This window comes from Pipistrellus kuhlii, unplaced genomic scaffold (assembly GCF_014108245.1).
Source record: "Pipistrellus kuhlii isolate mPipKuh1 unplaced genomic scaffold, mPipKuh1.p scaffold_m20_p_8, whole genome shotgun sequence".
Lineage (NCBI taxonomy): Eukaryota > Metazoa > Chordata > Mammalia > Chiroptera > Vespertilionidae > Pipistrellus > Pipistrellus kuhlii.
This window is the reverse complement of record NW_023425584.1, coordinates 27,326,306-27,353,565: the sequence shown is the minus strand read 5'-3', so window position 1 is coordinate 27,353,565 and position 27,260 is coordinate 27,326,306. Positions and strand designations below refer to the sequence as shown.

The following is a 27,260-nucleotide window of genomic DNA, read 5'->3' as shown; positions in this document are numbered from 1 at the left end:
GAGCCCAGGCTCATGTGGGTGCAAGCGGCAGGAAGGGAGTGGGCTTGGCTGTGCCATCTCCCTCCGACCCGACCTGCAGCTACAGGGGAAAGGGCACTCCGGTGTCCTCTCCCAGGCGCCCTCCACACGCACAGCAGGTGCCCCACTTTGCCCCAAGCAGCTTTATTTCAAGGCCATCGGACAAGGAAGGCATTATTTGCGGAAAGGACTGGACGTGGAAGCCCTTTGAAATCCCCCCTCCCGCTCAAGGGCAGCCCTCAGGCCCTGGCAAGCCTGCATGGTCCTGGATTCCAGAGGAGGGAAGCCTTTCTCCCAGGAAGGAGGGGACTATTTCCTGAGTCTGCTGCTCCAATGGCCATAGACTGGCGGAAACCCGTGGTGGGCAAACTGCGGCCCAAGAGCCATGTTCCGCTCTTTGGCCCCTTGAGTGTGGCTCTTCCACAAAACACCACGGCCTGGGCGAATCTATTTTGAAGAGGTGGTGTTAGAAGAAGTTTATGTTGGAAAAAAAAAAATTGGCTCTCAAAAAAGAAATTGCAATTGTTGTACTTTTGATATTTGGCTCAGTTGCCTAATGAGTTTGCTGACTGACCACTGGCACAGGATAACGTGTAAATCCTTCTGCTTACTGTGCAGATCTGTCTGATTTGGTAAAGAATATGCTCTAGAGGACAGGGTCTGGTCTGCTGGTTCACAGATATAGTCCCAGCACTTAGACTGGTACCTGGTACACATGGAGCTAAAAATATATGTTGATCAACTAACTGATTCAAGTGTTCCTACACACATTTATCACCTAAGACTTCCTGACTAGAATACTCACAAACTTTAACAACTCCCTGACTTTTGTATATATATGCAATTGTCTGTTGCACCTTGGTTCCTGTGCTTTTTCCTCTGAAAACATCCTTTATCTCCACCCCCCTCCTCTGCCCATCCATCAAGTCATTTCTGCCATGAGCCTTCCTGATTATACCAGGCAACATGACATTTTTTTTTTTTTCTGTTTCAACTGTTTTAGCAATGTGACTTCTTTTGCCATAAGCTACTATATCCATCACTCAGCTGGCATTCCTCCTCCCCTCAGTTTACATTGTCCTGGGGTTCTGCATTGCCCTGGTGCTGCAGTCTTACTCTTCATTTCCAGATATAAAATTTATTCTAAGAGCAAGAACCATTCTTTTATTTATTTATTTTTTTTATTTCAGAAAGGAAGGGAGAGGGGGAGAGAGATAGAAACCTCAATGATGGGAGAGAATCATTGATCAATTGCCTTCTGCATGCCCTTAATGGAGATCTAGCCATCAACCCTGGCATGTGCCCATGACCGGAATGGAACCCTGACTTCCTGGTTCCTAGCTGAATGCTCAACCATTAAGCCACACCAGCCATGCAACACAAAAGGGTCTTTTATAAGATTAAAGATATGCTTCACAAACCTGTTGGGAGGAAAGTATATTCTGCATGCTGGAGGGATGCGAATCATTAGGGAGCCAGAGAGCAGACTGTAGTAGGCAGCCTCTAAGATGGTCACCAATGATCTCTGCCTCCTGCTATTTATTCATACTCTTGTGTAATCCTTCCTATTGAGTGTGAGTTGAACTTATCACACACTTATAATAACAAAATACAGGGGGGAAAAGATGGATGTCCCTCTGGGATTAGGTTACAAAAAGACAGTGGCTTCTGTCTTAAGTGCACTCACTCTCCTGACTCACCCAGGGGGAGCCAGCAGCCATACTATGATGAGACCTTGCAACAGAAGCATCCGGCTAAGCTGCACCACAGATACTACGAGACGATAAATGTTATTGTCTTAAGTCACTCGTTTTAATGGTAATTTGTTACACTGGATAGCTAATACAGACTGCCAGGACCTAAAATCTTCAACAGATTAGAGGTGGAGAAGTACAGAGAACAACTACAACAAAGAGGAGCAATGAGTAGTAGAGTTGAACACGCGATGCAAAGTTTGCATTAGTGAAGGAGAGAGGAAGAAAAGTCTGGAAGGGTCACGGAGTAGCAGGGAGGTTGTGAGGGCACAGAAGTGTGAGAAGTGTAGAACAGTAACTCCTTGAGAAGGTTGCAAGGAACAATACCCCCATACTGAGCTAAGATCCAATTAAAGCAAGCAAGAGAAGAGAACAATAGGAGAAGAAAGCTGTGCAAAATGTAGAGCAGTAACTGGGCCAGATTGAAGCAGGTCTGAGAGCTAAACATCTTGAGAGGCATTTTAGATTAAGTAGCAGAGTTTGGGATGGAAAGGAGAGAAACTGATTTGCTGTTCCACCCATCCCTTCATTCATTGGCTGATTCTTTTATGTACCCTGACAAGGGGATCAGACTCACAGTCTTGGTGTATTGGAATGGACTCTAACCAACTGAGCTGCCCAGCCAGGGCCTGAAACTTATCAACCTTATAGAATTACTACTCTTATGAGAATGCCTAATTTTGGTTTAATATAAAAATTAAGAGAAAACAAGATATATTGATATATAGTGTCACTGAAATAAGTTCATGATATAATAAAATGAGAAATAACAGCATAATTTTATTTTTTAAATTACATATGCAGTCCTAGCATGTTTGACTCAGTGGATTGAGCATCGGCTTGCAGACCAAAGGGTCTCGGTTCAATTCCAGTCAAGGGCATGTACCTTGGTTTCAGGTTCATCCTTGGCCCAGGGCACTGTTTGGGGCACATACAAGAAGCAACCAATCGATGTATTTCTCTCACATTGATATTTCTCTGTGTCTTTCCCTCTCTCATCTACCATTTTCTAAAAATCAATGGAAAAATATCCTCAGATGAGGATAAACAACAATAATAATGATATTAATAAATACAATACAATAAAATTACATATGCCAAGAAAAAAAAAACTATTCATAATGGTTACTTACAAGGGAAAGACTCTCACTTTTTACATTATGTGTATTTAATCCTTTTTGGTAACAAGCATAAATCACATACTTTTTTAATGAGACTGACGCTCTGCCTACTGCGCTAAGGAGGCTGAATCACATACTTTTTTAAAAGCCTATTTATTCATGTGTGCACATCAAGTATTTGTTGCTTGGTTGATAAGTTTCTCAATTATATCTTATATCCACAAGTTTTTCAAGGACAATATTATCTTAGAAGCATTACCGTATATCGACCACAACACCAACTTTGAGCTGGCTACCCATTGGGCAGGGGTTCAACAAAGGCTGGAACTACAGTACTGAATCCCACGTCCCATCAACAAAGAGCCTCTCGTACCACTCGCTGCCACCAGATGGCAGGTCTCTATTAGAAGTCTTCTTCCAAGGAATAGTCTCATTACTTTCAAACCCGCTCCCCCCTCTCATCCCCAACCTTTCCAGAGTACTGTATCTCACTGGAGTATTATTATAAATTATTTATAATTTTCTGTCTCTATCAGACTGAGAACTCCTTCAGGATAAAAACATAAATTAAGGATAATTCATCTTAGACCCATTAGTATTGGGTACTGGCCTGAACTCAATAGGTAAACATTCTTAGAATGAATAAATAGATGCATAGGTAATTGAAAACTAATAAAATCCTACAATAATTACTATACTTTCTTTCCCAATGATCAATCAAGGATCAGTAATTGGGAATTTCTGTGCACTATCCAGTGTCCAGAGATAGGAGTTGAGAATGGAGGAAGAATAAAAGATATAATTAAGGGTTTTTCGCCAACTTATATCTCTCTTTGGAGGAGCCCCTCCAACTCCAAACCTTCCTAGGCTAATGGTGAAGTTGTAGCTTCTGCTATCTGGCAGCTCGGTCTGGTGGGAGAAATGCTACTATCCTTGGATAGAGTCTCCAGTAATTGGGATTGACAAGGCCTAGCCCCGGGGAGCTTCCAGATTGATAAAGGAAACACACCTTTGAACATGAAACAAATTTAGTCTTGGCTTGCAGACATCCCCTCTAATGTACCCCAGCCCTCCAGGCCCATGTGTTCAACAGACACCAACTGTTCCCATTTTCCACACAGGAGTGCCTTCTCCCCACAACAGTAACCCTGGGTCTGAAAGGGACACAATGTTTCTCCTCTTCCTTCTCTGGGCATACCACTGAGGAACTTTGCAAGTCATTAAAGCTCAACTGAGGGCCAAAGAGAGGGTCAGGAGCCCAGGCTGCTAAGGCATTTGGACTGGGAATCAAGTATCCCCAGGGGGTCGGAAGAGACAAGGTTCCAGGGAGGAGGGGTGGAGACCAGGAATGAAAATTCCTGAGCTCTGTTCAGTGTCACAGCTCTGCAGAATATGCAAGGAGGCTCATTCTCCCGCTTCCCAGCCTTCTTATCTAATTAGCAGAGTCGTGTAAAAAGTCAGAAATCCTATCTCTTTTCTGGCATTCTCCAGCCACTCTCCACCCTCTCACTCCATACTCCCCCCCCTCCCCCCCCAGACTCCAGAATTGTTCTGCTGACTCAAAGCCCTAGAGGATATTGAAAAAGAAAAGTGGGGGAACGGGCTTTGGGGAGTTCGATGAAAGTGCACATTCGGAACGGAAGTATTGGCCTGGGATGCACACCATCATCATCACAGGTGACCAGCCATCTTAGTTTGCCCAACACTGTCCTTGTTTAAGTACCTTAGGGCCCTCACCACAGCAGACTCTTCAGTCCTGGGAAAAGCAGAATGGTAGGAGCCAGGCTCTCTTGGACCAACTCACTGTGTAACCCTGAGTAACTCCTGCACTTCAGTTACTTCCTTGCAAAATGGAACCCTTCAGCTGAGACACTGTTTCTATGAATGGTCTCCAATGGTGTTCTGGGAGGTGGCTCCTGGCTTAGGGAACTGATTGCTAAATTTTCAGGAATTTTGCAAACTGGTTTTTAAACACAGCCATTATTTTTTTTTAAATATATTTTATTGATTTTTTTACAGAGAGGAAGGGAGAGAGAGAGCTAGAAACATTGACCAGCTGCCTCTTGCACACCCCCTACTGGGGATGTACCCGCAACCAATGTACATGCCCTCGACAGGAATTGAACCTGGGACCTTTCAGTCCGCAGACCGACGCTCTATTCACTGAGCCAAACCAGTTTCGGCAACACAGCCATTATTAAAAACTAAACTGGCCCTTGCCAGTTTGGCTCAGTGGTTAGAGTGTCGACCTGTGGATTGAAGGGTCTCAGTTCGATTCTGGTTGGGGCACATGCAGGAGGCAGCCAACTGATGCATCTCTCTCATATCAATGTTTTTCTCTCTGTGTCTCCCACTCTCTCTAAAAATCAATGGAAAAATATCCTTGGTTGAGGATTAATCCTTGGAGGGGTGTGGGCTGAGTGGAGGTGGGGGGGGGGGAAGGTTGGGAAATGGGGGACATCTGTAACACTGTCAACAATTTTAAAAAGAAGAGAAAAAATTTGCCCTACCCAGTTTGGCTCAGTGGATGGATCATCAGCCAGCGGATTCATGGAGCATCATTCATGTTTCTCTCTCCCAGGTTAGATTCCGGTCAAAGGCATGTGCCTTGGTTGGGTTGCAGGCACATCACCAGTAGAGGGTGTGCAGGAGGCAGTTGACTGATGTTTCTCATCGATGTTTCTAACTCTCCCTCTCCCTTCCTCTCTGTAAAAAAATCAATAAAATATATATTTTTTAAACGAAGAGAAAAAATTTATTTAGATAAACTTACAATTAAGTAAGTTATATTAAAAACAAAGATAATAAGTAATGAAAATTCATCACTTTCGGGAGGGAGCGTGAGAGATCAATAAAAGGACTTGTATACATGCATATAAGCATAACCCATGGACAGGGGTAAAGGGCATGTCCTGGGGGGTGGGAACAATGTGGGGAAGTTTATATGTACTAGTACCGTAATACTTTAAACAATAGAGAATTTTAAAAAGAAAATTCATCACTTTCTAATTATTTTACATTACTCAAAGTTACTTACATCTATTATTTTATGATATGATAAAAATGTTATATAAAGATGTGCTACTGTTCATCTCTTCCTAAATCCACATTGGTAGTTTGAATCAGCCATCATGAGAACACACCATGAAAATTAGTAAATACTACCAATTATGGTTTCTGTCACACTAAGCTAATTGTTAAACATTTATCAGAACACCACTAGTTCAGAGACACTATTCTGTCTGTCTTGTCACAGGTGCACTCTATCTCTACTGTCATCTTCTGCTCTAATCTTTATTTCAGATTTCCATTCCAGAAAGAGATAAACCAAGAGTTGGGTCATCATTTAAAAACCAATGAGCCCTAGCAGGTTTGGCTCAGTGGATAGAGTGTCCACCTTCAAACTGAAGGGTCCTGGATTCAATTCTAGTCAAGGGCACATGCCCAGTTGTGGACTCAATCCCGAGTAGGGGATGTGCAGGAGTCAGCCAATCAATGATTCTCTCTCATCATTAATGTTTCTATCTCTCTCTCCCCTCTCCCTTCCTCTCTGAAATTAATAAAAATATATTTTAAAAAAACAAACTAATGAGAGCCTTGGTGGTGTGGCTCAGTGGTTGAGTATCCACCCATGAACAAAGAGTTCAATTCCTGGTAGGGCACATGCCTGTGTTTCGGGCTCAATCTCCAGTAGGAGTTGTGCAAGAGCAGCCAATTGATGATTCTCTCTTATCATTGATGTTTCTCTCTCCCTTTCTCTTCTTCTCTCTCTATAAATCAAAAAAAAAAATTTAATGAACTAAAATCCTATATAATAAAAGGGTAATATTCAAATTGTCCCCTCGACCAAGAGTTTGGCCCGAGTTGAGCCAGGAGCAGCCCCACCAGCCAATCTCCTGCATCTGCTCCCCTGAGCTGGGCTGGGCCTATCAGCCCTGATTGGAGCAGGCCAGCCGGACCCTCTCCCCACTCCCATGCATGAATTTGTGCACCCAGCTTCTAGTAAATTAACAAAACAACTAATGAGATAGTAGAGCTGGGGTTAAGGAAATAAATGCACAGTTTGGTTGCAAATGATCTGTAGACTCTATAGTAGAGCCTGTCTTTGGCTCTTCGCTCCTTCCAGGAAACCCCTCTGTCCACAATGCAGGATTTGGACAGTTCAGCAGAGGTCTTATGTAGACAGAACCCTATAGGACTATGAAGAAGGCATTGGTTGTCCTCCAGGTATCTATCTTACAGGTCTATCTTGATAACCAACTGAAGGATTCAAAGTTAACTAAGATGATTCTCATTCTGACACTTAGGAAAGAGAATATTTCCCCATGTCTGGCCTACACTCACCTCTGGAATTAATAAATTCTGCAAATTCTAAAATTAGAATTAAAGCATGCAAGAGAGTTGGGAAAATCTTTAGAGTTCATTCAACATTCAACATTTTCCCTGCTCCCGAATTTTGCAGATGAAGAAACTGAATCCACACAATAGTTAATAGCTTGCCCAAGGTCACACAACAGAATAGTGGCCAAAGTTTAGGGCTCCCAATACCTGGAGCAGAGGCATTCTCTTAATATCTTAAATTCCTTTTAAAAACATTATGTGATCTCTAGAGAATCTGCACAGGAGCAAGCACAAAGTTTGCACACAAAAAGCATACTAATTTCACCTCTGCTTTCTAGAAAATAAAGGAATATTTTTATAGAGTACCAACTAGATGCCAGGTGCTATGGGGAACAAAGAAGCATAAGACCCAGTGGATCAAACACAAAAAGTGAATTTGGAGTTACTTCTAAAACTCTTTCAAGGGATGTGAGGGGACTTCCCTAGGGCTAATTCTAACCCTAATCTGACCCCTCAGTGAGTAGCATGTTTCTCTCTCACATCAATGTTTCTCTCTCTCTCTCTCTCTCTCTCTCTCTCTCTCTCTCTCTCTCTCTCTCATCATTTTAAAAAACATGTCCTCAGGTGAGGATTAAACAATAAATATTGTTTAATCCTCACCTGAGGACTTGTTTTTGAACCCTGCTGACATGGCTTACTGGTTGAGCATAGACCTATGAACCAGGAGGGCATGGTTCGATTCCCGGTCAAGGGCACATGCCTGGGTTGTGGGCTTGATCCCCTGTGGGAGACATGTAGGAAGCAGCTGATCAATTATTCTATCATCTATGATGTTTCTACCTCCCTCTTTCTCTCAATCATTCTCTGAAATCAATATAAATATATTAAAAATAAATAAATTTTGGTAGAGCTATACAATAAAATATTTAAATATATTTATCGAGTGAGTGAAAGAGAGAGGAAGAAAGAAAGCATGGGTAAATTAGTGGAGATGTTTCTCTCTCTAAAATTGATCAATAAATAACAATTTTAAACAAAATTAAATTAAAAGCCAACTAATGCAATGTTCTGGAAAATAAAAATAAAATGTCTCACCCTGAAATCCCTTTGGTGAGGGGATTTCTGAGCTGTTTTTCTCATCCAATCAGGCCTGGGATGCTAGGAAGCAACCCATGGGCACAGGGTAATGAGTCAGGACTGTGACTTCCTGTTTGTATTTTCCTCTGAATCTCTCTAGTCTGCCTTCCCCAGCCTTAGGAAAGTGCTTTACCAACCAAGGAAGAAAATATCTACCCCTTCACTGTAATCTTCAGTCCTACCTAACATAACGGTGCCTCAGGCCCTTCCTTCCTTCCTTCCTTCCTTCCTTCCTTCCTTCCTTCCTTCCTTCCTTTCTTCCTTCCTTCCTCCCTTCCTTCAGTTCTGTCATTTTTCATTCATCCAGGCATCATCTTAAGCACTAAGAATACTAAGCAAATCTAAAAGACAGATTCCTGCTTAAGGGGCTGATGTCCTTGAAACAAAGTGGTATCAGAAAGAAAGTCTTTTCAAATACAGCTCTGGGTGGTCCAAAGGTTGATTCCCATGGATACAAACAGCTAACAAACTGGAGATCTAACTCTCAAATACAAAATGATAGACCTATTAGTAAGGAAAGAAATTCACTAGAGCTTACTTTGGTAGAATGTGCTAGAAGGAAATGCTGTAGAGGTGATCTCTGCAGTGTTTCTGCTTCCTGGTCCCACAATCTCATGACTTCACAGTCAATAAGGGAGGAGGGGGGAATAGTGTACCCTTAGTTGGGTACATAATTATTAACACCTTAGGGAGCAAGGCAGGGTAAGGGGTGGAGTCTCATTGACAGATAAGGGCACTGAAGCTCCAAGGGACAGGTGACCTACCTTCAGGGTTAGGAACCCTTCCTTCTCCAGGCTACACGATTCTGAGAAATGAGCCCTCAAGCAGGAAGAGACATAAGTTTGATTTATAAAGGAAAGATATTTCCAGAGTATGGAAAGACTTCAGACCCTCTGTCAGCCTGGGAGGGAAGAAAGGCTGGAGGGGCGGAGTGGTGTGAGGTAGGGCGGGGCTGTTTCTGAGGCTTTGGCCTGAGTCCCTCCTCCCTGGTCCCCCATTGGGCCAGTGGCTCCTGCAGCCCTGCCAGCGAGGGACAAATGAGAAGGGCTGTTGATTTTCCCCTCTTGGCCATTCAGAATTTCCCCACATATATACTGAGGAAGACCCTGCCCTCGCCTCACTTTTTCTCTGGACTTGTCCGTGGGCTGATTCTAGTCCCCTAGGGCTGGGCAGGGCCATGGGGGTCCTGTTTATGCTCAGGGTGGCTGTGGGCATATGCTCTGCCACTTTCAGTGCCTCTGCCTGGTAAGTCCTTTCCCCCACCCCACCCTCCCTGCCATGGAAGCCCCATTATCTCAGCCCTGTTCACCAATGCCTCACTTTTTCTCTTTGGCAGGTCAGTGAACAATTTCCTGATAACAGGTCCCAAGGTAGGATGCTCTCTGGCTTCTATACCCATTCAGCTTCCTAAGGGATCTCTTTTGGGGAAGGAAAAGAGGGGAGGGGAGATAATGCCAGAATCCCTCACCCAGAAGAACCCATGATTGTTCTTTCATGGAGAGCTAACCCATTTGAGTTCTGCCTGCTGCTCCCCAGATGACCTTATCTGAGCCAGGGCTGAAGCTCATAGCCCTTTTCCCTTTGCAAGGCCTATCTGACCTACACTACCAGTGTGGCCCTGGGTGCCCAGAGCGGCATTGAAGAGTGTAAGTTCCAATTTGCTTGGGAACGCTGGAACTGCCCTGAAAATGCTCTCCAGCTCTCTACTCACAACAGGCTGAGAGGTGGTAAGTTTGTGCACCTGTACAAGGGGGTATATGTGCATGGAGGTGGGCTTGCAGTATGTGTGCATGTGTAGCATATATGTGCACAGTGAAATGAAAAAGTTATCAATGATCTGTTGACCTGCCACTTCCTGGCTATGTGACCTAAGTTACTTCCCCTCTCTCAGCCCCAGTTCTGTTATTTTGTCATAAGACCAGCTTATCAGGAACATTGTAAGGATTGAATGATATATTTAGTACAAATATAGTAATTACGCTATTTTTTTAAATGCATGCTTATATTTCTATGTTTGCACTGATTTAAATGAAATAAAAATGGGGGAAAGACTGCGTTTGTGAGGGAATATCCCATTTGCCCATCTACCATAAAATCCCAACAGCATAGAAGCTGAGTGATTACATTGAGATGTGCCTCAGGTGGGGTATGTGTTTGCACCTGTATGTGTATCTGTGCAGCATAAAAGTCATTTATATAGGAATAATAAAGAGTTGCCTGGGAAGAGTTGGGGAAAGGAGTAAAGAAGATGAAGACAAAAAGAAATATCTCCCTGTGGGGTATACAGAAAGAATGGGGAGTGCATGGAAATGAAATAAGACAATGTTTATAAAGAGTTAAGATAGAAGCTCATGCCCTAGCCAGTTTGGCTCAGTGGATAGAGCATCGGCCTGTGGACCAAAGGGTCCCGGTTCGATTCCAGTCAAGGGCACATACCTCAGCTGCAGGCTCCTTCTTGGCTGGGCCCTGTTCGGGGCGCGTGCAGGAGGCAACCAATTAATGTGTTTCTTTCATATCAATATTTCTCTCTGTTGCTCCCTCTCTCTTTCACTCTCTTTAAAAATCAGTGGGAAAATATCCACTGGTGAGAATTTAAAAAAAAGAGAGAGAGAGAGAGAAAAGATACAAGCTCAGTAAGTGGTAGCTATGATCATTATGATCATTATTATTATTATTACAGGGCTGTAGTTGTATGTCAGAAGGAAGAAAAGGTTTACTAAGACAGCCTCAGGGCATGAGTCCTCAATGCCAGAGGTCCAAAAGCAGTGGGTCATGACCAGAGGCCTAGGCTAGACTTCTGGAAAGAAGAGTCTTGCTCTCAACACCACAGCTGATGAGGAAAGTGGCCTTGGTCCCATCACTCTTTCATCTCTGGGTTTTGCTTCCCTTCTCTAAAGTGTGGGGATGCTCATCTCTGCCTGAATGAAGTAACAGATATGTACTGTTCTCTCAAGTCCAAGAGCATCCTCTTAAACTCAAAAGGGGCAGGAGACAAGGGAGAGAAACAGCATTGCTTTTCCAAGGCCTCTGTTTTGGGTCATCAGAGTCCAAGTTTCCAGTACCCTTTCTCTCTCCAAAGCCACCAGGGAGACTTCATTCATTCATGCTATCAGCTCTGCGGGAGTCATGCACACCATCACCAAGAACTGTAGCATGGGCGACTTTGAAAGCTGTGGCTGTGATGAGTCAAAAAATGGAAAAACAGGTAAGTTGGGCTGTCTAATGAGAGGAAGGGGAGAGGAGTGCAGAGCTGTGTGCCTGCCAAGATGACCATGACTCTTCTCCTGGGACTTTGTAGGAAACTGTACACAGAACTGTTCTTTTCATGTGTATAGGAGGCCATGGCTGGATCTGGGGAGGCTGCAGCGACAATGTGGAATTTGGGGAAAGGATCTCCAAACTCTTTGTGGACAGCCTGGAGAAGGGAAAGGATGCCAGAGCCCTGATGAATCTTCACAACAACAGGGCAGGCAGGCTGGTGGGTATGGGAGTTGGCCAGTCAGCCATCAGACTCAGTATTGGCAACAGCTGCATATCTGTACAGCTTTTCACAACTTACCAAGAGCTATCTCATATCCATGTTTCAGCCTCACATTACCCAGCCAGGACTGACATGGTTACCCCATTCTCTGGATAACAAACCTAGTTAAGGCCAAGCCAAGTGGCTTAATTAAGTCAATATAACTAAGAAGCATCATAGCCAGACAATGAACTCAGATCTTTTGGGATCTAGTCCTCTTATCACTAAACCTGGTGCTCTGGCTCCTCCACAGGCAGGTTTCTGAGAGCCCGGAATCAAAGTCTTGCTTCAGTGACTTAAAATTTTTAGTCCTTTGCCAAGCTGGTATGGCTCAGTGGTTGAGCACTGACCTATGAACCAGGAGATCACAGTTTAATTCCCAGTCTGGGCACATGCCCAGGTTGCAGGCTCTATCCCCAGTGTGAGGCATGCAGGAGGCAGCTAATCAATGATTCTCCCATAATTGATGTTTCTATCTCTCCCTCTCCCTCATCCTCTCTGAAATCAATAAAATGTTATTATTATTTTTTAAATATATTTTATTGATTTTTTACAGCAAGGAAGGGAGAGAGACAGAGAGCTAGAAACGTCGATGAGAGAGAAATATCGACCAGCTGCCTCTTGCACACCCCCTACCGGGGATGTGCCCGCAACCAATGTATATGCCCTTGACCGGCATCGAACCTGGGACCTTTCAGTCCACAGACCGACACTCTACCGCTGAGCCAAACCGATTTCGGCAAATATTATTTTAAAAAAATATATTTTATTGATTTTTTACAGAGAGGAAGGGAGAGGAGAGCGATAGAGAACCAGAAACATCGATGAGAGAGAGACATTGACCAGCTGCCTCCTGCACACCCCACACCAGGGATGTGCCCACAGCCAATGCACATGCCCCCGACCGGAATCGAACCTGGGACCCTTCAGTCCACAGACCGACGCTCTATCCACTGAACCAAACCGGTTTCAGCTAAAATATTATTTTTTTAAAATTATTTTTTTTAAAATTAGCCTGCTATATTTGGTCAAACATTTCATTAACTCCACTCTAATGCCTTGGCAGGGCCAGACCAAATGATTTCAGAACTTATGCAGCTTATGAGCCAGATGTTCCCACCCCTGCTAGGTATTCTGAACTAAGATCTGGAAGCAAGTTGGATTTAGAGCTAAGAGCATAGAAGTTTCCCTTTGAACCTATATCTAGATGTCTTGGTTGCCCAGGGCAAGGGGAAGAGGTCTTAAACATTACGGATGTGGGTAACTGCTTTGGGTAGAGGTTCGAACTCCAGGAGCTTCCTTCCCTCTGGGAGAGGGCCCAGAACACAAATCCAGACCCCACAAATACTATAGCCCCCAGATCCAAAACAATATCAGTGTCAATGATCATATTTTCTTTATAATTTACAAAGTGCTTTCCGGATCATTCTTATTCCAGTTGGGCAGGTAAAGCAACAAGCTCAATAAGTGATGAATTTTGGGCCTGGAGCCTTGGTTTCCTGACTCCAATAATCGATTCAACACTTGCCTACCTTTCTTTAAGAATAACCCAGGGGAGCTTTATAAATTCACTAATACCAAGGCCCTTAAATCTTTGAACATTCTAATTGATAAGATCTGAAGTAGGACACAGGAAAAAATATTTTTCATGGGCTCCCCCAAGTAATTCCAAGGATCCTCTAAAATTTGGTCTTTCCTATCCAGAGCAATTCTCTCACTTGTACTTTCTTTCTCTGTCTTTCTGTGAAGGCCGTAAGAGCCACAATGAAAAGGACCTGCAAATGCCACGGCATCTCGGGGAGCTGCAGCATCCAGACATGCTGGATGCAGCTGGCTGACTTCCGGGAGATAGGAGACTTCCTAAAGGCCAAGTATGACCAAGCACTGAAAATTGAAATGGTTAAGCGCCAGCTAAGAGCTGGGAACAGTGCCGAGGGCCACTGGACACCCAGAGAAGCCTTCCTTCCTAGTGCAGAGGCTGAGCTGATCTTTTTAGAGGAATCACCAAATTACTGTATCCGCAATTCCAGTCTGGGCATCTATGGCACAGAGGGTCGGGAATGTTTGCAGAACAGCCACAACACATCCAGGTGGGACCGACACAGCTGCAGGCGCCTGTGCACTGAGTGTGGCCTGCAGGTGGAAGGGAGGAAAACTGAGGCCATCAGCAGCTGTAACTGCAAATTCCAGTGGTGCTGTATAGTCAAGTGTGACCAGTGTAAGCATGTGGTGAACAAATTCTATTGCACACGCTCCCTAGGCAGTGCTTGGTCCCGAGGCAAGGGCAGCACATGATAACACCCCGCACAAACTTACTTGTTCAATTGAATGACAATGGAGGGGGACACAGCTTCTCTCTGGGACAGAGAAGATTGGAAAATCACAGGGTTGGTCTCGATATCTACAATACGTGGGGAAATGGAGGCTCAAGATTATATAGCATACTCTTAACAGAGTATGAAATTAAAACCTGGGCCTCCTAATTTTATCTTCCCACAAGTTACTTCCTGGTTTTTGTACCTGTACTTTTGGAGGTTATTTGGTTTGGTATTCATATCCAGAGGGGCCTTCAAAGTAATGTTTCCCTGTAAGTTTCAGAACATGTTCAACCTAGCTGTGCTGCTGAGAACCAGAGGGAATGGAAGCAAAAAGTAACAGCATTCTTCCCCTACTCTAGCTAGCTCCCAAAAGACCAGCTACAAGTTCATGCAGATGAATACAGCAGAAACCACATACCTGCCTAGTGGGAAGCTTGTAGTTGGGTTTTTCACCTGTGTATGCACTTTTGGAAATTTCTTCCCACCCAGTCCTGGGGGAGCCAGGATCCAATATGACTGAGGACGTTTCCAGCTCAGAAACCACCTTTGGACCATGCAGAAGTAATAATGGTCCCAGTAAGTGGACAGGTGACTACAACTTATCTAGACAACCCCCACAAGAGAGACAATTCCCCTGCAAAGAGCTGCAAAACGACTCTGTTTTGTTTTACTCCCAGATTGAGAACTCAACTTTATTTTCCAATAAATGCTTCCAGAATGTATATCCAGCTGAGACCTTTTATTTCTCTCTTTGGAAAACTTAAGATCAGAAAGGGAATGATGTATACCAATTATGCACAAAGCTAAGGGAGAAACCAGAACTATCCAATCACTTGACATCAGTGTTTGACAAATAATAAAATTGAGACTGAGAAGCTGGCCAATCCAGATTCCCAGATTAAAAGGTGTTATTTTAATGCAACCTAAGCAACTTGAGGAACAAGGATGCCCTTTGAACTTGAACCATATTCAAAGTGTGTTTACTCTCTTAACTTTGGCTTCCTGGGGTGTCTGTACACCAAGGAACTGGGCCTCAGGGCAAGAGACTAGGAAAGTTGTGGATTCTACCTTCCTCATTTGCATTTCTATATCTTCCACTTGCAATCTTTGGGGGAGGAGTAGACTCCCCAAAAGAGTTTTAGGAGCTTAACTGATCGCCTAAATCTGAGCATCTCCACCTTGGGGGTCTCCCCTCTCAGCAAAGGCCACACCTAAGTTATTTTTAAATACCAACAGGAAATAATTTTTTTTTTAATGAAAAGGAAGGTGACATGTCCATTAAGAAAGTTGGCATCTCAATAGACACCATGAGTTGGTGCCTTGAAAGGCCACTCCAGTGCTTTTAAAACTATCACAGAGACCAGAGACAATTTAGCCTATGTCAAAAAAGCAGAAACATTTCCTTTACCTCGCTCCTTCTAAGGAAGGTAAAAAACACTACAATTAGTGACAGAAAGGAAGTGTGTGTGTGTGTGTGTGTGTGTGTGTGTGTGTGTGTGTGTGTGTTTGTAGAGATAGTAGAAGGGGGAATGGAAGAGATACTAAGCACAAAATTGTGGTGAATAAATAGGTAACCAAAAGGTTATTTCCCTGTGACTTGGAGAAAAAGAAAACCAAAAACATAAAATTACCTGGTCTTGAGGTTAAACCTCAATAAACATAGGTGCCAAAGAACCCATCATGAAACCTGAGTTGTGATGCTGTTAGAGAAATGAACAACATGGACTTTCTCCCTTTATTCCTAACTCAATCTCCATCAAAGGACCCAAGTACCAGAGGCTTTGACATTTTCCCTGGGGCCTGGCTGACATTCCCAAATAACCCGCGAGGGGATTTTTAAAAAGAAAACCATCCCTGCTGCCCTGTCCAAATTATCACTCAAGAAGAACATGGTTGTATTTTCTGTGGGTTTATATCTAATGTTTTCACTAATGAAACCCAGAGTAATTGGGAATTCTATGAAAAGTTCGTCAACTTCTCCAAAAAGCTCATAGCCCTTCTTCTTCAAGACTCTTCCATCCTCATTCATCTTACCCTCCTGACAATCAATCACATCAACCAATCTTCCCACATGGGCCCTGGGCCAGAAACTAAAGAAATTTGAATTTCTCTACATCCATCACCTTCTTGGCAGGGATTCATTCCAAGGCATTACAGTGTCATTCAGATTCATTCATTTCCATCCTATACCTCTTCCCTTTTGGCTCGTCCTTAACAAGCTGGCTATCATTAAGGTGCCAGAACATTAAAACCCCATGCTCAATAGGTTCAGGACCCAGGACAGGAAGATTGTCCACAATCTGGTGGTGGATTTGAAAACCTGCTGAAAAAGGAATCGACTCATTGAGGGAAACCAGTTCCTGAGCCTATTTCCATATTTCAGTAAATCCAAGTGCTGTGTTTCACGTCAACTGGAGAATAGAAGCCTGTATTTTCTCAATCTAGATTAAAAAAGGAAATATGCTTATGCTTGTCAGGCCCCTACAAAGTTTTCCCCTCCTGCTCCTCCTCCTCCTCCTCTTCCTCTTCCTCCCCCCCCCCCTCTTTCTCCTCTTCCTTCATTTGACTTTTGCTGTGCGTAGAATTAAAGACTCCTAAGAAAATCCTGAGGCCTTTACCTAGAGTTTCCTTTGGTCTCTTGCCAATCTTCTTAGAGCTCGCTGGTGAGTTATCATACCGGTAAGGGTGGAAAGGAAGTAACTGAACACCTACTAAGTGTCACATGCTTAAAATATATTATCTCCTTTAGTCCTCAATACTATTCTATTAAAAGGTTACAATTATTCCCCGCTTACTACTGAGGAAACAGGCTCAGAGAAGTTAAGCACCCAACCTAAAATTAAACACAAGGAAATGGATTTGAATTCAGGCCTGCTATCAACGCTGGCTTATACACGACTTACACTCTGGGAGCCCAGATATTCTTAACTGTCTTGACAGCTTTGTAGAGTGACTACCATTCATATGCAGTGAAAGGTGTCCTCTTTCTCCCTCTTCTGCAAATAGGAGAGTCACATTTCTCAGCCCTTCTCCAGAATGAAGAAACCTAACTTTTGACATGCAAAGGCCTTCCTTAGAATGATAAAGCCAATAGCCTAACTCCTGCTGACTTGGGGAGGGCAGGATCCTGGTTCTCAGGGGGTACTCAATGAAAAAGGCTAACTATTATGGTCCATATTAGAGGTCAAAGTTTCAAAAGGAATATCAAAGGAGGGGTGTTTGTTTTAGAGGATAAAGGAAGAAAAAACAGGATCCAGAGAAAGACAAATTTCTAGCCCCAGATCACAAACTACTTATAATTCTTGATCACAAAAGATAGTGACTTAGAACCAAAATAAATATGTTTGTGTTGGGAGAAAATGAAATGAAAGCAAGGACTAAAGCAAATTAATTCCAGAGGAAGTTAAAGTTTGGATAGGACTCTACACCGTCTAATTCTGAGACATTCTCTACCATAGGAGGAAAGCTGGGTTTAGCCCTGAACACTTTCCATGGCTGGTGCTCTGCCCACCCTGTCAGGCTGCTGTTTTCAGCAGGAAAGGGATGTATTATGACCAATGGGAAGCATTAAATAAATTAGGCCAGTGCTGTAGAAAGCTTCAGATTTTACTTTGGGTAATGAATGTAAGGATGTGGGTAAGAGATGGGTGGGATGAAGGTAAGGGAAAGTCATGGTGGTGCATCATGTACAGGTAGGTCTGCACCATCTCATTTCTTCACCAAGAACTTCTTGCAGTCTATACCAGATCACCTGATTCAACCACCTGCTTCTTAAGAAAAGAGTACTTAATTCAAAGCTGAAGGAAGAGAAGCACATTGTACACTGCTCTGAAAGACAGTTAGGGAGAGGGAAGCCATTTCTTCCCAACTTGGAAGTGCTTATTAGGACATTTGCTGAATGTCTAGCCTGCTTTATTATAAGCCTACCAAATCTTCTAGGAACTCTCATAGAGTAAGGTCTTCAAACACTTCTTTTCTCCAAGCCAAATAACCATAATTACTCCAGTTTTCCACTAGTTCTCCCTCATACTCTTTTTCTTAGACTATCTTCAAATGCACCTACTTTGGGTTTCTATGAGGAGTCAAGTGAGGTGTGTACCCTTCTCAAACCTCAATTGCCATCATGTCTTTGCCCTCAAGTATCTGGGGGAAAAATCTACCTAATTGGCTGTTACGGAGCTTTGATTGCCTTATCAGGTCCCACTTGCATTTCTACCTTGTCCAAGTTCATTTCTAATCTGTAAGAATTTTTATGATTTAATTTGAGCCAATTTGATGAAAACTGTCTGGAAGCAAAATCTCAATGGATTGAGAAAATGCTCAAGAGAATGGCAATTTTGTGCCTTGTTTTATACATTATCAAGGAATATACCAACCTAGAGTATGGATATCAGTGATGATTTGCTTTTAGTTAAGAAGTTTTAATTTCAGATCATTCTATTTGGATACTTTTGGTCTGAGCTTGTAAGGTGGTCATACAGGCCTCCCACTGAAGCAAGTCCTACTTCATAAGGGTGTCTCCTACACAGCAACTCTTCCATTGTAGTCCTAGCTGGTCCTTATAGCAAATTGGCCTAGAGGTCAACTCCTCCCAGTGACGTCAACAGCAATCAAGACTCAACTTCAACAAGACAGTACACATATAGCCATAGCAGGTTCGGCTCAGTGGATAGAGCATCGGCCTGTAGACTAAAGGGTCCTGGGTTCAATTCCATTCAAGGGCACATGCCCGGGTCGCAGGCTCAACCTCAGGGCTTGCAGAAGGCAGCCAATCAATGATTCTTTCTCATCACTGATGTTTCTATCTCTTTCTCCAACTACTTTCCTGAAATCAATAAAAATATATATTTTTAAAAAAGACTGTACACACAGCCCACACAGGGGTGCACCTGGAGTGCCCAGCTCACGTGACAACTGGGGAAGCTGAGCTACTGGGCCCTACAGGAAACCTACTACACAAGGCCACTCTACCAATTCCAGGAGACATAGCAGCTCTACCTAAAACATAAAAACAATCGCATGGAAGCAGCCAAAATGTGGAGACAAAGAAACATGTCACAAATGAAAGAACAGAAGAAATCTCCAGAAAAAGAAATAAATGAAATGGAAGCAAACAAACTACTGGGTACAGAGTTCAAAACAATGGTTGCAAGGTTGTTCAAGAATCTTAATGAGAGCTTCAAGGGATGCAGTGAGAGCTTCAAGGGACTTAGTGAGACTTTCAAGGATCTTAGTGAGAATTTCAAAGACATGAAAAAGGACCAGTCAGAAATTAAGCATACACTAACTGAAATAAAGAATAATTTACAGCCCTCATTGGTTTGACTCAGTGGATAGAGTGTTGGCCTGTGGACTGAATGGTCCCAGGTTCAATTCCAGTCAAGGGCACATGCCTGGGTTTTAGACTCGACTCCCAGTGGGGAGCATGCAGGAGGCAGCCAATCGATGATTCTCTCTCATCATTGATGTTTCTGTCTCTCTCTCCCTCTCCTTTTCTCTCTGAAATCAATAAAATAATAATAACAATAATTTACAGTGATTCAACAGTAGAGGATTTGAGAATCAAACCAATGAATTGGAAGTGCCATAGTAATAGTGATAATGATAGAAAATAAGTAGAGTGTTACAATGTTATAACAATCCTATCTAATAAAGATGAAATATGCTAATTGACCAACACACCCTCACAAGATGGTGGTGCCTTGTCCCCTCAGCCTGCCTCATCCAGCCAGAGTCCCTCAGTCCCCTCAGCCCTGCCTCAACCAGCTGAAGTCCCCCAGTCTCTTCAGCCTCATAGGGGAAGGCAGTTGGAATGATTGGGCCAATAGGGGAGCAGTTAGGCATAAATCAGGCCAGCAGGAGAGCAGTTAGGGGGCTACAGGCTGCCAGTCAGAGTGGTTAGGGGCAATCAGGCGGGGATGGATGGCAGGCGAGTGGTTAGGAGTCAGCCATCCCAGATTGTGAGAAGGATGTCTGATTGCTGGGATCAGGCCTAAACTGGCAATAGGAAATCCCCTGAAGGGTCCCAGATTGGAGAGGGTGCAGGCTTGGCTGAGGGACACCCTGCCCCCATGCACAAATTTCATGCACTGGGCCTCTAGTAGAAAATAATTAGAGTGTTATAGGAAATGTAGAAAAATTATTTTTTGTGAAATATTAAAGAGCACAGGGAATGACCACTCTGGCCAAGCCCTAACTGCATATAAATAAGACCAAAGGTGAATGCTACTCTTAGGAATGATGTATTTAAAACCTTCTGAGTGACATTATGATTGATAATCAGCTTGTACTCTGATTAACACTGTGTAGTCACCTGGACTGCTGTGGATCAGAACAGGCTTAAAAATGGGTCTCCGACTTCAGACATTGATCATCCTCTTGGTCCAAGCTCCATGATGCCTTGCTCCACACCGGATGGCAGAAGAACAGTCAAACTTCTGACCACAAGACTTCGGTCACCCTCCTCCTGCTGACTCAACCCAACCAGACAGATAACCACCCGAAGATGGATCCACTGCTGCCCGCAGAGGACATCACTGTTCCCCAGGGACCCCGTTAAGTCTGAGCCCACAGCACCAGAAACCTTGTGAGTAATAAAGTGTGCTGGGTGATTTGCAACTACATATTCTTGTGTGGCATAATTTCTCCAGAAGTCTTAACTATATTAATATAAGGTAGATGATAATGCCTACCCTCTATCCTGCTTGCTTAGAGTAGTATCTTCGCTAGCAATGCCTTAATGTCTGAACACTTGCTCGGTCAAGTTTATCTCCAGGGATGCCTTGGATTACATCCCATATACTCTACTTGGACAGAAAGCTAAAGATACCCAATCAGAAGAGCAAATTGAAAAGAAAAAAAAAGTGAAGATAGTGTAAGGAGCCTTGGGGACAGCTTCAGGTGTACCAACATTTGCATTATCAGGGTGCCAGGAAAAGAAGAGAGAGTGAGCAAGATATTGAAAGCCTATTTGAAGAAATAATAACAGAAAACTTCCCCTTCCTGGTGAAAGAAATAGATGTACAAGTCCAGGAAGCACAGAGAGCCCCCAAACAAGAGGAATTCAAAGAGGACCACACCAAGACACATCATAATTAAAATGTGAAAGTTTAAAGACAAGAGAGAATCCTAAAATCAGCAAAAGAAAAGCAGTTAGTTACCTACAAGGGAGTTCCCATAAGGTTCTGAGCTGATTTCTCAACAAAAACTTTGCAGGCTAGAAAGGAGTGGCAAGAAATATTCAAAGTGATGAATAGCAATGACCTACAACCAAGATTACTCTACCCAGCAAAGCTATAATTTAAAATTGAAGGTCATATAAAGAGCATCACAGACAAAAAAAAGCTAAAGGAGTTCACCACCACCAAACCAGTATTACATGAAATGTTGAAGGGTATTCTTTTCTTTTTTTTTTTTTTAATATTATTTTATTGATTTTTTGTTTGTTTGTTTTGTTTTTTTACAGAGAGAAAGGGAGAGGGATAAAGAGTTAGAGACATGGATGAGAGAGAAACATCGACCAGCTGCCTTCTGCACACCCCACACTGGGGATGTGCCTGCAACCAAGGTACATGCCCTTGACTGAAATTGAACCTGGGACCTTTCAGTCTGCAAGCTGATGCTCTATCCACTGAAGCCAAACTGGTTTTGACTTGAAGGCTATTCGTTAAGAAGAGGAAGAAGAGCCTGGCCAGTGTGGCTCAGTGGTTTAGCGTCAACCTATGAACCAAGAGGTTGCAGTTTGATTCCAGGTCAGGGCATATGCCAAGTTTCAAGCTCAATCCCCAGTAGGGGGCGAACAGAAGGTAGCCAATCAACAATTCTCTCTTATCACCGAAACCGGTTTGGCTCAGTGGTAGAGCGTTGGTCTGCGGACTGAAAGGTCCCAGGTTTGATCCTGGTCAAGGGCATGTACCTTGGTTGCGGGCGGGCACATCCCCGGTAGGGGGTGTGCAAGAGGCAACTGGTCAATGTTTCTCTCTCATCGACGTTTCTAGCTCTCTATCTCTCTCCCTTCCTCTCTGTAAAAAATCAATAAGATATATATTTTTAAAAATAATAATAATAATTCTCTCTTATCATTGATGTTTATCTCTCTCTCTCTTCCCCTTACTCTTTGAAATCAATAAAAATATATTTAAAAAGTAGTAGTAATCGAAGAAAGATAAAACAAAAGATGGCAATAAATATATATATATCAACTATTGAATCTAAAAATTGAAATAAATGAACAAGGAATCTAATAAACAAAATAAACTGATGAATAAAATATAACCAGAGGCATGGAAACACAGAATAGACTGATGAATCTCAGAGAGAAGGGTCATAGGGTGGGAAGAGATTAACTAAAGATCTTATATGCAAAGATCTTATATGGACACAGACAACAGAGTGATAAAAACCTGGGATGGGGTGGGAACTGGGTAGAGGGGTCGATGGGTGAAATGAAGGGAGTATCTATAATACTCTCAACAGTAAAGATTTATATATATATATATATATATATATATATATATATATATATATGTGTGTGTGTGTGTGTGTGTGTGTGTGTGTGTGTGTGTGTGTGTTTATATATATATATATATTTATATTATTGACTTTTTACAGAGAGAAAGGGAGAGGGATATAGAGTTAGAAACATCAATCAGAGGGAGGGAGGGGGGAAAATAAAATAAAATTTAAATTTAAAAAAAAAACTGAAAAAAAAAAAAGAAACATCAATCAGCTGCCTCCTGCACACTTCCCACAGGGGATGTGCCCACAATCAAGGTACATGCCCTTGACTGGAATCGAACCCGGGACCTTTCAGTCTGCAGGCCAACACTCTATCCACTGAGCCAAACCAGTTAGGGTTCAACAGTAAAGATTTAAAAAAATAAATAAACCAAGGAAGCAAGAGAGCAAGAAGAAGGAAGGAAAAAATGGAGGGAGGGAGGGAAGGGAGAAGGAGCCATTAATAAAAATTTGGAATCCAGTTGTGATAACATCCAGTCAAACCCAGGAACCCTCTTAGCTGGTTTTTTTTTTTGTTCAGGCTCTCAGAAAGTAATTCCAATTGAAAAGCCAGAATGAAAAACCAGCTACCCATTTTTCCTCCTGCCCTCCCTTAGCCTGGATTCTCTCAATCCTTACTGCACCTTTAGTTCCACCTCAAGGATTTTTTTAATAAACAGCTCACATAAAATCATGACTTCTTACCTTGAAACAGGGAGATTCAAGATTCCAAGCAAAACCTACCCAAGTTCACTGGTGCAAAACAAGGAGCCAGTGGGGCACAATGGGCCCCTGCAGACACCTAGCAAGTCCAGTTCTTACAAGGTGGTCCTGAGTGGACTTCTTTGGAGAAATGTCCAAACTTGTAAGAATTTTTATGAGTTCATTTGAGCCAAATTGATGATATTTGCCAGGAAGCAAAAATCTCAACAGATTGAGAACATTCTCCAGAAATGGCAGTTTTGCACCTTATTTTATACATTGCTAGTGGAACCTTCATTCGTGCAAGAATGGGCCTTCATTTTCCTGGCTGCCGACACCACCTTCACTCTGGCCTGAGCAGCCTTTCCACTCTGACCAGGAGCCGCTTTTTTGCCTTCCCACGCTGCCCAAAGACTTGGGATGGCTAGGGTGGTGCTGTATGCCTGCATCCCGCCCCATGCTCAGAGCCTGTGTATGCAAATTAACCCATCATCTTTGTTGGGTTAATTCGCATACTCACTACTGATTGGCTGGTGGGCATAGCAAAGTAAGGTCAATTAGCAGGTTACTCTTTTATTACGTAGATAATCAAAGGAGGAGGCATAAAGAGGGCTACAGGAAATTAATTAGTGATAGAACAGGGAGGTAGGAGAAAGCAAAGTGGGAAAATCAGATTCAATAAAGAGTAAAATGAAGGGATGAATATTTCTTTCACATTGGTAGGTATAGAATAGTGAACAATTAACATTTGTAGCACATAGAGTTGGTATGGGGTTGAGGAGGAAAAAGGAGATAACAATGAAGGATTCCTTGGCCTCTTGCTCTGGTGTGGAGGTTGTGGACTGAAAGGTCTAGAGGAGAACAGTACTGTGACATTTCAAAGGTAAGTTGTCAGGTATGTTACCTTACATGCAAAAAGATAACAGAAAGGTTCAGTTAAAGTAAAGATTGACCTTAGTCAAGGAAGATATCAGCCTGGGGCATGACTACTTTCCATGACTCATTTTTAGTTAAGAAAATTTTTAAAATAAATATTTTTATTAATTTCAGAGGAAGGGAGAGGGAGAGAGAGAAAAATATCAATGTTGAGAGAAAATTATTGATGGACTGCCTCTTGCATGCCCCCTACTGGCAACCAAGCCTGCAACCCAGGCATGCGCCCTGATCTGGAATTGAACCATGACCTGGTTCATAGATTGACATGTAATCATTGAGCCACACTGCCAGGTTCAGCCAAGTAATCTTGATTCTCAGCCCCATCAGTTGGGACCTCAGTCATTAAGCTCCTGTGCTAGGGGCTTGAGGTATTGTGAGGGCAAGAGTATGAACTTGACAATCAAAACACTCTTCTTTCTCTGCTCTCTCGCATGGAGAAGTTACATACTCTAAAATTCCAATTTTATTTCTCTTCTGAGGATTACTAAGCACCACAGCTCTAATGTTTTACTGGCCATTTCTATTTGAGTGACAGAGTTTTCTCTTCTGACTTCTGTTTCCATCAGTGGCCTAATGAAACTTTCATTAGGCCACTGATGGAAACAGAAGTAAACTGAGGCTTACTTCTAAGTCATGCCTAATTCCTCCCTCTGCTCAATTTTTCATATTCAGTCATCTTTCTTTGATTTGTCCTCCATACCCACCTCTCCATTATGTTTGCTTCCATTCTAGACTGACTATTGTAACTTGAACCTGATTTTCCTACTAACTCAATAGCTGGTATTTTGCCTCTCAACTCTGCACCTAACATAGTCCTATCACATTTATCTGACTAATACTAGTATACCACATACATTCAATATAGCATGACCAGATTTAAAAACAAAAACAAAAAAACTGCCCTGGCCAGTGTAGCTCAGTTGGTTGGAGTGTTGTCACACACACTGAAAAGTGGCAGGTTTGATTCCCAGTCGGGATGGGTTCAATCCCTGGTCGGGGCATATAAGGCAGAGGGGAGTCAATGTTTCTTTTTCACATTGATGCTTCTCTCTTTCTCTGCCTTCCTCTTTCTTAAATCCTAATTTAATTCAGTACACCAAAAAGTCACAGGTTCAATTCCTAGTCAAGGCATATACCCAGGTTGCAGGTTCTATCCCAAGTTGGGGTACATATGGAAAGCAGCTGATCGATGTTTCTCTTACAAAGTTTCCTTCTCCCTTCCCCTCTCCCTAAAATCAATAAAAATATTTAAAACAAACAAACATATCCTTGGGTGAGGATTAAAAAAAAAAAAAAACACAGCCGAAACCGGTTTGGCTCAGTGGTAGAGCGTTGGTCTGCAGACTGAAGGGTCCCAGGTTCGATTCCAGTCAAGGGCATGTGCGTTGGTTGCAGGCACATCCCCAGTAGGAGGTGTGCAGGAGGCAGCTGGTCGATGTTTCTCTCTCATCGATGTTTCTAGCTCTCCCTCTCCCGTCCTCTCTGTTTTAAAAAATCAATAAAATATATTTAAAAAGAAACAAAAAACAAAACCACAAAAACTTGTGATGTCATAGAGAATAAAATCTTAGTAATTCTTTGGGCAAACATTTTAAGTGTCCTCAATGTAGCACTACCCTACTGTAAAGATTAACAATTTTTTTCTATAAATATATTCTAGCCGAAGCCGGTTTGGCTCAGTGGTAGAGCGTCGGTCTGCAGACTGAGAGGTCCCTGGTTCGATTCCGGTCAGGGGCATGTACCTTGGTTGCAGGCACATCCCCAGTAGGGGGTGTGCAGGAGGCAGCTGGTCGATGTTTCTGTCTCGTTGACGTTTCTAGCTCTCTATCTCTCTCCCTTCCTCTCTGTAAAAATTCAATAAAATATATTTTAAAAAAGAAAGAAAGAAAGAAAGAAAGAAAGAAAGAAAGAAAGAAAGAAAGAAAGAAAGAAAGAAACGCCACACCTCTCTCATTAATACCCACAAGTGCCCAAAGATGAAACTGAGCAACTGAACTTCATTTTGATTCTGGGAACAGATAGGTACAGACTTCTGGCAGGTAAGAAAATAGATAAGCTAACCTTTGTGGGGACCTTCATCACTCTATTCATTCAATGAATGCCTTCTATGGGTCAGGGACTATGCTAGGTGCCTGCTGGGGACATAAAGATGAAGGACATAGTCCCTCTCAATCAAGGAGGAAAAAACACCTTTGCTCAAGTGGTATGATAAACATTCTAATGGAAGTATATAGGGGCGGGGGTAACACAGGGATCAAAGTAACCATTGTGTCTGGCCCAGAAATGAAGCAAAGCTCATCCAGGTAGTGAGAGGAGCTGAACATTACAAGTGTGCTCTGAAGCCAGAGTGGCTCCTTTCCATACACACTCCTGTTTATTTGTTTGTTTTGTTTAAAAACAAGTCTTGTGCTTCCTAGAATAAATGTAAAATCATGACAGGTTGGTGGGGTTAAAAAATGAAGGCTTTGGTTCACAGACCATTGACAATAGAGAACTGCCCTTTCTAATGAGCCTGAATCAGAGGCGGGGTGAGAATGGGGGTTAGAGGAAAACATGGGAGAGTGGTTTATTGCTGTTCACACACAAAAAAAGCAATAAAATACTTTGCTCTGAGCTGCATAAGGGTCATAATGGTATGATAAGCTATCATTTAAGATGAGGAGGAAATTGAAGTTTCATTTCCTTGCTTTTGTGGCACCCCTTGAATTGGGTTGATGACACTATTCAGTCAGTCAGCATGAGGCCTGCCTTACCAATTTTGTTTTGCAAAACAAAGCCAGTCACGGTCAAACTCAGTTGGTCAATTCCATAGATTAACAGGAGAGCAAGACAGCTGGGATAGCTCTGGCTGGGAATGATGGGGTTAATCCTAGGCCAGCTTGGCAGGGAGTTTCATAAGATTTTTGGGGCCCCTGGC

At 42.8% G+C, this 27,260-nt stretch overlaps 1 protein-coding gene across 1 annotated transcript; it reads left to right on the top strand.

The window, feature by feature from the left end:
- Positions 1-9,354: 9,354 nt before the first annotated feature.
- WNT8A (Wnt family member 8A) lies at positions 9,355-15,054 on the top strand. Its single transcript, XM_045576748.1, is given in 7 exon segments — positions 9,355-9,654; positions 9,656-9,694; positions 9,696-9,741; positions 9,960-10,098; positions 11,451-11,576; positions 11,707-11,849; positions 13,641-15,054. Coding segments are annotated over 7 exon segments (1,107 nt in total). The 5' UTR covers positions 9,355-9,586; the 3' UTR covers positions 14,187-15,054.
- Positions 15,055-27,260: the final 12,206 nt, after the last annotated feature.